The following is a 13,045-nucleotide window of genomic DNA, read 5'->3' on the forward strand; positions in this document are numbered from 1 at the left end:
GGAATTGGTAAAAAAAGAGTTTAAATATATGGCGGTAATCACACATGACAACTACATCTGAGGTCTATAGAATCAAAACCTGCTAGATCCATGTGTTGAACTTTTGTCAGGAGGCTAAAAGAACATTAAAAATGTAAATTGTCCAAAAAGTATCCGGTATTTTTCAATCAAAGGGGCATCAATAAATATCATAAAATAGCACACTAATTTGTAATTTTTCTGCACGCCCCTTACATCTTCAAAAATTTGTACTTAACTTTGGATTTTGCAGAACGAAAGCTTTAGGATTTAGCAGGTTTTGATTCTGATGGGCTCATCTAAAAAGAGGTCTCAGCAAGGATAGTTGCGTGAAATAGAACATTATACTCCCTACCATCATTATTAAGATCTAAGCAGCTAAAAAGACAATCTAAATTAAGACTGTATAGCTAATTATTTGCTAAGATAAGATGGGCAGTTCATATGGTATATCAGAGGAAGACAGAGTGTTAAAGACGGTGTTTTTTGAAAGACGATAGAAGATAAGTAGGCAGTCCCAGAAAAAGATGGAAGGACGATGAAGAATCGAAGTATCCTGAATTAGCAAAGGCTGCTTGTAGAATTATTTGAATATTTGAAAAAACGACGTTAACCATTTTATTTCACTTTAAAATTCGTGAAATCCAAAGAGTGAGAGAAAAATTTAATACCTTCTGTACACTTTTTAGATAAGTAATTGTGTAATTGCGGCTCTCGAAATATTTCAAATTTTGAAAAATGGCTCGGACTATCAAGGAGCTTGGCCACCCCTGCTATATACTATACACATCGACGTACGTTTTACTTTATGTTTTGGTTTAATTTGTTTGAAAATGAATCATAACGCATGGGCAAAGTTAAAATGGAACAACATTAACGCTGTTCTTTATTTTTACATAATGTTCACTTTAAAATGTTCATTGTTTTGATAAAATCAAATAAATCAGTATATTTCATTTATTTTTTGTTAATTATTTCTGCTTCGTCTATAGTATAGATAGATTTGTTTCTTAATTTTTGCACTAAGAATATCTTCAAATCAGACCCACTTTGTTCTGGTACGTATACTGAGTCGAAAAAGGTTCAGGTTAAGACAATGGGTGGAATGCATAAAACGTAGTACCTGCTAATGCTTCAAGTACCTATGTACTACAAGTTTGAAGATTTTACTGCACTTACAAAGCATTAAATGCTTTGTAAGTGTAGTAAAACACATATAAAGCATTTGTAAGTGTAGTAATGGTTTGTAAGTGTAGTAAAATCTTCAAAAATGTAGTACATACTTGAAGCATTAGCAGGTACTACGTTTTATGCATTCCACCCTTTATCGCACAAAGCAAACACTTCAAAACGAACGTAACAAACAAGCCAAGCAGATACTTCTATGATACTAAGTAGCAGCGTACAGGTTCAAACCTGTCAAAATAAGTCAAAACAAAAGGCGGTACGCTCTCAATTAGAATTGGAAATTGGAAATCAAGTCAAGTTACACTTACAAAAAAAGTTTGGTTTTCAAGTCAAGTTTGTTGAGTAAAATCAAACTAGTTTGACTTGATGCGTCCCTAGCAGATATAGCTAGAAACGCCGAACAAAACTTCAGCATAGACCACTGTAATTTTGAGGTCATAAATAAGTTTACCTATCTGGGTTCTCTCATAACAAGCGATAATGACACATCTGACGAAGTAAAACGAAGGATACTGCTAGTAAACAAATACTTTTTGGACTATACATATACATACAAGCAGCTCAAAAACAGAAATTTAAGCCAAAAAACCAAACTAACATCATATAGAACACTCACCCTACCAGTGCTGACATATCGCACCTCCGCTCAAAGAGTGTCATAAGTCAAAAAGCAAAGTTTTGAGAAAACGACGTTTTAAGTTTGTTTTGTTATACAACATTTTCGGGTTTAAAAATTAGAATAATAATTATTCCAGTCAGTTACAATGGTTTTTGAAGTTCTATAAAATAGCGTATTAAGTATATTAAAAATATTAAATTTTTTTTTGAGTTGTGACACTATACAGTTAAAATAACGAAAAATTTACGAAATATTATTTATCAAAAGTGACACTTGCAGTACAGAATATAATATCATTATTATTATCTGGTTAACAGACTGGTACTTTTTAATGATGTACATAATTTTAAATACAAGTAACAACATTAAACACAAAATACTGCAAAAAGAAAGATAAATAAGTGATAAATGTGTCACTTTTCTTGAGCACATACGCAGATTGTTTTTAATAAAGGAATCACATATACTGTCTTAACTCGACAAACGACGCTTTATACACATCTTAGATGGACAAATGCTTTGGACAAGCCGATATGTGACACTGTTTGTGTTCGGTGCCTCGTTGATTTTGGATAAACGTATAATGACACTAGTGTCATCTAACGATAAATACTTGACCCATAGACGTGACGCTTTGTGAGATATGAGTTTATAGTTTTATTAAACTGTTGGAGCAATAAAACCGATTTTAAAATTTTTTGAGTTATGACACTCTTTGAGCAGAGGTGCGATATGGGTCAGAAACATGGACCAATGGACTATCCCCAAAACAGACGCAGATCTTCTGCTCGTCTTCGAAAGGAAGGTATTTGGAGGAGGCGCTATAACTTCGAATTATACGAGAAGTATAAAGAAATAGTAAATGTTAGAGATTAAATAAAATAGTTAGGCTTGGCACATGTGCCAAGAGCAAATAAAAAGTACCCACTCAGACGAACCCTATTAACGATACTAGTGGGAAATAGGAGTAAGTAGAGGTAGACCAATACTGAGATAAAGGGAAGCTATGGACGAAGACGCGAGGAACTTCGGCGCAGTAAATTGGCAACGGATGGTGATTAACAACAACGACTGGCGAAAAAGACTGGGGAAGGTCGAGGCTCAACTAGGCTGTAGCACTACTGATAATGATGATATGTGATTTCATTGCTTTGATGTTTGACTATCGGGCATTATGACAATCTCTTTTCTCAAATAGTATTTTAATTTTTTTATTTTTAATTTTTTTTATCGTATTGTATAACAATAAAGTCCGGCCAATATACTTACCGTTGCACGTCATCCTCGTCATAGCCCGTGACGTCACATGAACCCAACACGAAATATTTAGGCGGTAGGTCTGTTCCTTTTTAGAATCATTTAGCCGAGTACACGGGACTTACTAGGGAATTACGGCCACTAGACATATTTTATTATATGTATACGCGTAGAAATAATATTGTAAGATTTCCATTAATGTACATTTAAAGAAACACACCCTAACTTGTTTAATTTAATTTGGAATATAAAGAGTTTTTATAAAGCACACTTGTTCAGATTACACTCTAATTGTGATAGAACTAAGGTGACATTTTGCCATAAATTGGTAACATTTATTTGGCAGTTGCGGTGATGAAACTTCATATTTGTTTCTATTCTTTACTATAATTTGTTTTATTAAATTTACTGTTTTGATTAAACGCTTTTCTTTACTTCAATAGTTTGCATCAAATCTTTAGACGTTAATTTACTGACTTTTCTTCAATGCAAATGAATGAAAATTTGCAGACATATGCATTCGCGGGAACAATACACGAATAGTAAATAATTTTTTTTATGTTTATTAATTGTTTAAATAAAAAAAACTATTCTAATGGAAAATGCTTAAATTCTCTTGTTTTTTACAATGTAGAAACTTGAAACTTTTACGGATTGTAGCTAATGATATGAACTATACATAATTTCACTTTTTACGTTAATTGTTTACGTTATGCTTCATAAATAAACAATAAAGTTTCAAATTTTTTGCCGATTCCGACTACTTTTCATGTTTGTACATCATTTATGTTTTATACATACTTTAATAAACATGACGATATATTTTAATGTTTGAAAAGTGTAAGACTAAAAAGTAAAAAATAAAAAACACGAAAAAAATATTTTTAAGAAACGCTTTTCTTTAGTTACGAGTGACTAAAATTAAACATATTATAAAAAAATCAACCAAAAAGCAAAAAATACAAAAAATTGAAAAAATCTAACACATTCGTTAAAAAAAGCGTGGTGCGAAAACCGTATATTCGATGAAGACGCTTTTCTTTGACGAATGTGTTAGATTTTTCAATATTTTAAATTTTTTGCTTTTTCGTTGATTTTTTTATAATACCTATGTTTAATTTTAGTCAGTCGCAACTAAAGAAAAGCGTTTCTTAAAAATATTTTTTTTAATGTTTTTTTATTACTTACTTTAACGTAAGATTATAACTTAATTCTTGTTTTCTATTTCTAAAGTTTTTATTTATTTACTTTGAATATTAATTTCTTTTGTTGTATAATATAATCCACTTCCGCAAAAATTATGTGATATATTTGATTTAAAATGAATTCAAGAATTTTTTGTAATTGGGCAACGATGTCAACTTAGATGTCTGACGTAGATAATGAAGTACAACGGTAAGTATATTGGACGGACTGCAGTTTTATTCAAGATTAACTGAATGCATTTTCAAAATTTTTCTACCTGAAAGATGCTTAGCATTGTATCCAAATTTTTCGAAGTGTATATTTGAAGTTTAGATTTATCAAGCTGTATTTGTTTCTTCAATAAATGTTGAACCAAGAAAGTGATGAACTGTGGCTTTGTGCCGGTTCTTAGAGAACTCATCACTGTACGTGACTGTACAGTGATGAGCGTGCTAATAACCGGCAAAATAAAGCAAAAGATGGAAAACATAATACGCAGTAAAATAAAACGAGACGAAGCTAGCAGAGATAGGAAATTATCGGTATAAACCTATACATTTACATTACAATCTCAACTTTACTTGTGAGTTTGTACGCATAAATTAAATAGCTTTTGTAATTAGATATTTATTACTGCTGATCTTCTAAGTTTTATAACTTTTTTTGTTATAAAATCTTCTCCTATTCTCTTTCATCTTCTTTAGTACATTATGTATTTTGACTTCTGTTATATCTCGCATATACGTTTTCTGAATAATTATTGTTAACATGTCTACAAAGTTTGCCTATTAAATTTAACAAAAATTCTCACTTTATAATTAGAAACAATTAAAAGTTTGAGATGAACTTGTTAGTGTTATGCATGGTTTTTGTAGCTTTAATCACGTTATATCAATTAGTAACCCGTTAGGATAGCGACGCTTTTACTGACATGAGCAAAGTCTTTATTTTAGACGATCCTTATTAAAATTTAAGTCATGTTTGGGCAACACACCCGATACAATAGAGCTCGGACTTTGTTAGATCGGAACTATATCAGAAGTTCGGTATCGCGTTGGAAAACAACACAATAAACTGTCGTAACCAAATTATAACTTCATTAATTAATTTATTAAAGTTCGTTATTTTGTTTTAATTAAACCCAGGCAGTGGTTTTAATAACATCTACATACTTGATATTCCGCTCACTAATACGGTAGGGAAGAGCGGATGGATATCTAGCTATTCAAAAGTATATTCTCGATGACGCGTTGGCAATAACTGGAGTTTGAGTATAATATACAGCGATGAGCGCGCTAATAACCGGTAAAATAACGCAAAAGATGGAAAACATAATACGTTGTGGAATAAAAAGAGATGAAAGTAGTAGAGGTGGATAATTATCGGTATAAACCTATAAATTTACATTACATTACGATGTACGTAACATGTAAACATGTTACATCAGCTTGAACTAGTTGACTTCAGCCACAATTATAGATATGACGTTGAAAAACATTTTATATTAATTTTTCTTGTTACAACATAATTGATTGGATAATGGATTGAATAAATTGCGATAGATGCTATTAAAAAAAAACATTAATTAGTAGCCATTTTAATTATAAATCAAACTAAAAATAAAAATAATCCAACTAGGTAAAATATTTTACTAAACGTCATACTAAATATCATATGTATTATTATGACTGATGTTATCCAGAACTAATGTCTAAAGGTGGGCAATATCGTAATGTAATGTAAATTTATAGGTTTATACCGATAATTATCCACCTCTACTACTTTCATCTCTTTTTATATTCCACAACGTATTATGTTTTCCATCTTTTGCGTTATTTTACCGGTTATTAGCGCGCTCATCGCTGTATATTATACTCAAACTCAAGTTATTGCCAACGTCATCGAGAATATACTTTTGAATAGCTAGATATCCATCCGCTCTTCCCTACCTTATTAGTGAGCGGAATATCAAGTAGATGTTATTAAAACCACTGCCTGGGTTTAATTAAAACAAAATAACGAACTTTAATAAATTAATTAATGAAGTTATAATTTGGTTACGACAGTTTATTGTGTTGTTTTCCAACGCGATACCGAACTTCTGATATAGTTCCGATCTAACAAAGTCCGAGCTCTATTGTATCGGGTGTGTTGCCCAAACATGACTTAAATTTTAATAAGGATCGTCTAAAATAAAGACTTTGCTCATGTCAGTAAAAGCGTCGCTATCCTAACGGGTTACTAATTGATATAACGTGATTAAAGCTACAAAAACCATGCATAACACTAACAAGTTCATCTCAAACTTTTAATTGTTTCTAATTATAAAGTGAGAATTTTTGTTAAATTTAATAGGCAAACTTTGTAGACATGTTAACAATAATTATTCAGAAAACGTATATGCGAGATATAACAGAAGTCAAAATACATAATGTACTAAAGAAGATGAAAGAGAATAGGAGAAGATTTTATAACAAAAAAAGTTATAAAACTTAGAAGATCAGCAGTAATAAATATCTAATTACAAAAGCTATTTAATTTATGCGTACAAACTCACAAGATACCATCAAAGTCGAATAAAGCAGTTACAAAGTTACAGTGAAATAAGTGAGGCTTTCAAGTCAATGAAAATTAAGGCCATTATACACAAAGGCAATAAGAAAGCAAGTAAACTGGGCAGGATACTTGCCACAAGTACTTACCTTTTGTAAACCTTTACTTGATTCATATTTTACTTTAATTGCCTTACAATATGACAATTTACAAAATGCAAGTAACTTGTGGTAAGTATCCTGCTCACTTTAATTGATTTCTTACTGGTTTCATGTAAACCGCGCCTTTGAAACTTGTATTTATAAATAGCCGTTATATCGACAAGTTGGAGTTCTCCAAATAATTGCTAGTATCGGTATTAGCCGTGTTCCTATGGACAGTTTTTGATATCTCATCTCAACGAAGGATGAGCACATTAGTACATTGTACCCATCGTTCATTGCTAACTATACAAATCACTATTGTTGGAGTCAAAGAACAATTTTAAAAGCAACGAACAAGGGACAGATGAAATAAACTTAATAATTCAAAATCAAATCGTTAGTATATTGCAGGGGAAACCAATTAGTTTCCCTTAGGGTCCGTTTCGAAAACCTATGACACTTCCGGGGTCAGGATTTATGTTGCCTGTGTCTGACTGTTCTGGTTCGGTTTCTTTGTGGATTATTGTTAAAACATATCCCCTATAAACAAATCAGAAGGGTCATCATCATCAGTAGCTCGACAACCCTTTTTGGGTCCTGGCTTGTTCCACGGCTTGTTCTAGGATTTTCCGCCATTCTGTTCTGTTCCTTGCTTTGTTCTTCCAGTGGGTAATCTCAAATATTTTCAGATCTTGTTCCACTTGTTTCATGTATCTAAGTTTGGGTCTTCCCTTTGACCTTCTCCCTACTGGTGTTTGCTTCATTATATGTTTTGGTGTTTCGGTCTCCAACATCCGTTCAACATGGCCCATCCAGCGCAGACGTCCGATCTTTATGGATGTTATGACGTCGGGTTCGTTGTATGCTGCGTATAGTTCAAAATTATATCTGCCATACGTCATTTTCTTTCACCCCCTTATACAGGGTGTCTGCGTAACTTTGCACCATATGGGAAACTTCTTTAATATCAATTTTACGAAAAAAAGCCATTCTTTATAAAGTACTCTGCATAGTCTAAAACCTAAGGTGCAATCATCAGTTATCAAATTTTGTCAACAGTATACGAGGTATGTCAAAAAATATGAATTTCGCTCAAGAGCAAACTACCTTTATATTTCAAAATATCAAAAAATTTTATTATCAGAAGTTATTTGTAATTAAAAACCATATTCAAATATGCAATAACAGCCATCTACGAGAAAAAAAATTTCTGAGATTTTCCTAAATTACTGATTCCGAACATCATTTTTATTGATTAGACCTGTAATAACCCTTTTATTAATAATTTTAGGAAAAAAAGGTATTCTTCATAAAAATCTGTGCATGGTCTAAACCTCAAGATGCAACCATCAGTTATCCAAGTTTGTTAATTTTATACGAGGTGTATCAAATAATATGAATTTAGAAAGAATTCTTTCTATATTCTTTCTAAATTCATATTATTTGACACACCTCGTATAAAATTAACAAACTTAGAAAACTGATGGTTTTATCTTGATGTTTAGACCATGCACAGATTTTTATGAAGAATAAGTTTTTTTCCTAAAATTATTAATAAGAGTTATTACATGTCTAATAAATAAAAATGATGTTCGGAATCGGTAATTTAGGAAAATCTCAGAATTTTTTTTTCACGTAGAAGGCTGTTATTGCATATTTGGATATGGTTTTTAATTACAAATAACTTTTCATAATAAAATTTTTTGATATTTTGAAGTATAAAGGTAGTTTGCTCTTGAGCGAAATTAATATCTTTTGACATACCTGGTATACTGTTGACAAAATTTGATATCTGATGATTGCATCTTAGGTTTCAGACTATGCAGAGCACTTTATAAAGAATGACTTTTTTTCGTAAAATTGATATTAAAAAAGTTTCCCATATGGTGCAAAGTTACGCAGACACCCTGTATATGTGTCTGAGGATTTTTCGTTCAAACGTACCTAATAAGTTCTCATCGCTTTTCGACAGTGTCCATGTCTCTGATCCATATATAAGGACCGGTTTTATCAGGGTTTTGTATATTTTGCATTTGATTTTTCTCGTGATGTTGTTAGATCTTAGATGTTTAATTAGTCCATTATATGTTTTATTAGCAATAGGTATTCTTCTCTTAACTTCTTCGCTGACATTGTTATCTGCGGTAACTAGTGAACCTAGATATGTAAAAAGTTTTACGCTTCCAATGTTATAGTCTCCTATTGTCAGATTCTATAGGTTTCTTTGGCCTGTCTATTGGATGTCCTTCATGTATTTGGTTTTTATTTCATTAATATTTAGGCCACTGTTTTGTGCCGCTCTTTCTATCACATTAAATGCTTCTATCATTTCTCTTTTGCTTCTAGCTATGATATCAACATCATCTGCAAATGCCAATATTTCTACACTTTTTGTTATTATTGTTCCTCTGGTATTGACTTTTGACTCTCTAATTATTTTTTCTAATGTGATGTTGAATAGAATACAGGATAGGGCATCTCCCTGTCGTAGGCCCGTTATAACATGGATTGTATGTATTCGTGCGTTTTGAATTCGAATTTTGCTTTGTGTTTTTTTTTACTATATAAATGAGTTGAGTTGGAATATTAAACTCTTTCAGGGCCTGGATCAGAAATTCTCGATGGATACTATCATAGGCACTCTCAAAATCAATGAAGAGATAATGTGTCTATATTAAATTCACTAGTCTTTTCCAAGATTTGCCTCAAGACGAAGATCTGATCTATTGTGGACTTCTGCCTGCAGAAACCACATTGATATCCCCCAACTATTTGTTCCGCATATGGTCTTAATCGCTCATACACAATATTTGACAGTATTTTATATGCCACAGTCAGTAGCGTTATTGCTAGGTAGATTTTACATTCAAGCTGATCTCCCTTTTTATGTAGTGGAATAATTACTCCGGTATTCCAGTTTTGTGGCAGTTGTTTATTATTCCATATGTTCACTATTAGTTCGTGTATCCCATTCAATAGGGAGTCTCCGCCTTCTTTTATTAATTCTGCGCTAATATTGTCTAATCCAGGTGACTTGTTGTTTTTCAGTCTGGTAACTGCTTCTTGCATTTCAGCTACTGAAGGGGGGTTGTTTCTCTGGTATCCGTTTGATCCAGTATAATTCCATCGTATAGTGGATCTTCGTTTTGTTCAAACTTTTCTTTGAAGAATTCAGTCCATCTTTGTAGTATTTCACTCTGTTTAGTTACTATAATATCTCGTTCTTTGTTTTTGCACATCATTGTTCTTGGTTTAAATTCTTTTCTGCTTTTGTTAAGTTTTTGGTAGAATTTTCTGGTTTCTTTTGGTTTATTTAATTCTTCAATTTCTTGGAGTTCTTTTTCTATATAGAAAAATCAGAAGGGTGCCGGGCGAAATTTTTGGCCAGAAATTGTTTAATAAGTATTAAAAATTCCCACTATAAATTCCCAAAAAATTAAAAATTATTCCCACTATAATAATGTATAGTAGAATATCCCCGTTGTAATAATAATCTGATTGGACAGAATTAAATACGTGACGAAAAATCTTACTACACGATTGGAAGTAAAAATCATTAAAAATAACCGCTGTAATTTTTATTCTTTTAGGTTTCTATTGGTCAGAATCTCTATGAATGAAATAATCTTCAGACATATTTTATTTAACATATTATGTTTTTGTGACCAAGAAAATTTGAATATCTACCATAATATTCGCTATTTTTGCATTCGTTTATAACCCAGGCAAAATCTGCGTAATTCTATGTCCATGATTCCCTCTATGTACCTTGCGGTATGATTAAAATAAATGATAGAAAGAACACAAAGACAAATACCAAATCACATTCATGACATAACATCTATTTTAATCTATACTAATTAATTAAATTAATACCATACTTTTTTTTCAGCTTACTTAAACACCAGGCATGTATTTGTACGGAATTCTTGGTTAGATGGCGACTGGGGTCCAGAGGAAAGAGTTGACAAATGTCCATTTACTCCATCTTCTACATTTAGTATCGCCATCCGAAGTTACGTCGATCACTTTTCCATCTGGGTGAATGGACAATTAGCAGGGGAATTTAAATATCGCGGGGATCCAAGAAAGGCGAATACGTTGTACATTCAAGGAGATGTTATTATAACTGGGGTTGTTATGAGACATAATATAAGCGACAAATATTTTACGAAAAGTAGGCAGAGTATAGATTCTATGTAAATTATTATTTAGGGCATCTGCTGAGTGATAAACAACGTGAAAACTTACATAATATTATTTTAATATACACTCACAGACAAAATATTGCTTATTTTATTTTGAGTTTACTTTTTTCTTTTGAAAAGTTTTGTACATTGTATTTGCTAAATAAGTTATGCTGGACTATTATAAGTATAACCATTATGAAGTAACTTAAATATTGAGGAGCTACAACAATTTCTTAGAGAAATTAATGAAATAGTCTTATTTTGCTTATAACATTTAATTAGAAACAGAACCAATAATGACAATAGAACACTTTTTACGGAAACTTTGTAACAATTTGGTACTTAGTATTTCTTCCTCTATATCTAGTGATAGCCTGCTTCCTTCTAGGTAAGCTTCACAGAAGGTCTTGGATTGTCATGGAATTGCATCATCCTCAAGATATTGAATGACTGTGTTCCGATAGTAGGTTACGGAATCAATTAAAAATAAGTGTAAACAATGAACAGTAATATATTTATTTATTTTGGGTAAACAAGCGTGCTTCGTTTATTATCTTGTAAGGGTTTGTTAGCGAGGGTGTGTCTGAATCGGTCGCCTGCTGTGTCGATACTGCCAGACCACAATACTCTATTATGCCATCATGCTTGCGGTTTATAATATAGCTAGAAAGGCAATAAATTACTAACATCTGCGTTTTAAAAGATGAGAAACTTTCAGTATCTTAAGCACATGACATAAAGAGCGTGGCAATCTGGCCTCGGAATCTATTAGGGTTTCCTTGAAAAAAACATTAATTTTATACAATCTGCTTAGGGATACATTTCGTTTCTTAAACTTAACGCCCCTTGTTAGCATATGGTTTGTATATTAAATGTTATTTCGTTTTGAGAAAAGTTATTAAAAATTTAGCAAAAATAGTAATTAAAGCGTATCGCTATAACTATTTCTTCTGCATGTACACCGGCATTAGCACAAGTCATGATGAATGAAGCCAGAATAAGGAAAATATGCTCTTCGTGGATGTGTGTTGCGTATATATCAGTCAGCATTCATTCAAATGTTTACTTTAATAAGCTACGTACGACTCTTCGTAGTAATACTTCGTACGTTTACCCCATAGCATAATGGAACTGCCACCAAAGCTAACATTTTGTACAATATTATATTCTGCGAAACGTTCCCCAGACCTTCACTAGACCACGTCTATCTTGCTTCCACAATTGTTGTCCTTGTTTCAGCTGTGAAAACATCTTTTGTCCATTTAAGTTGGTTCCAGTTAACTTGGGCTCTTGCAAAATGCAACCGTTGTGTTTTGTGGAACTCTTGTAGGCCGTGTTGAATTTAAACCAATCTCTTTTTCAGCCAAGTCTTCTATTCACTGTTTTGATACTTGCAGTAACTTGTCTTTTAATCAGTAATTATTTTTTGAGGTTAGGAGCTGTGAGTAATGTCTCAAAGATTGAAGGCTCAAATGTTGGTCATCTCTTGGCGTTGTACATCTTTTTCGTTCTTGACTAGGTTGCCGTTTATATTCTGCAGTTTCATTGTATCACTTTATTACATGAGAAATAGGCGATTGATGGATACGTAATCTCCGCGCAACATCTTGAGGTCTGTATATCTTACTGGCTAAAGTAAAAATTTAGCACACACAAGTTCGCTTAAATCTGGCATATCAGCAAGAGAAGTGCATAATCAAAAAATAAAACTCTCCAACTGACATTTTATTATCAAGAAATAAAAACAATTTTAAGTCGCCAAAGCACACATTTAATATAAAGCAATGTTTTTTAGTGTGTAATATTATTGCAATTAAAACTCACAATTAGGTCAAGATAAGGATATAAAGATCAGAATAGACATAGCTGGAAAAGGATTTATAAAATACAGG

The 13,045-nt window shown here is 32.1% G+C and overlaps 1 protein-coding gene across 3 annotated transcripts in view; it reads left to right on the plus strand.

The window, feature by feature from the left end:
- The window catches only part of LOC114324799 (galectin-8-like), a 228,002-nt gene extending 216,313 nt beyond the window's left edge, over positions 1 to 11,689 (plus strand). For all 3 annotated transcript variants that reach the window (XM_028272672.2, XM_028272651.2, XM_028272661.2), the window contains one exon: positions 10,856 to 11,689. In XM_028272672.2, coding sequence (XP_028128473.1) covers positions 10,856 to 11,166 — 311 coding nt within the window. In that variant the 3' untranslated portion in view covers positions 11,167 to 11,689. The remainder of the gene's footprint in view (positions 1 to 10,855) is intronic.
- The last annotated feature ends 1,356 nt before the right edge of the window (positions 11,690 to 13,045 follow it).

This window comes from Diabrotica virgifera, chromosome 5, assembly GCF_917563875.1.
Source record: "Diabrotica virgifera virgifera chromosome 5, PGI_DIABVI_V3a".
Lineage (NCBI taxonomy): Eukaryota > Metazoa > Arthropoda > Insecta > Coleoptera > Chrysomelidae > Diabrotica > Diabrotica virgifera.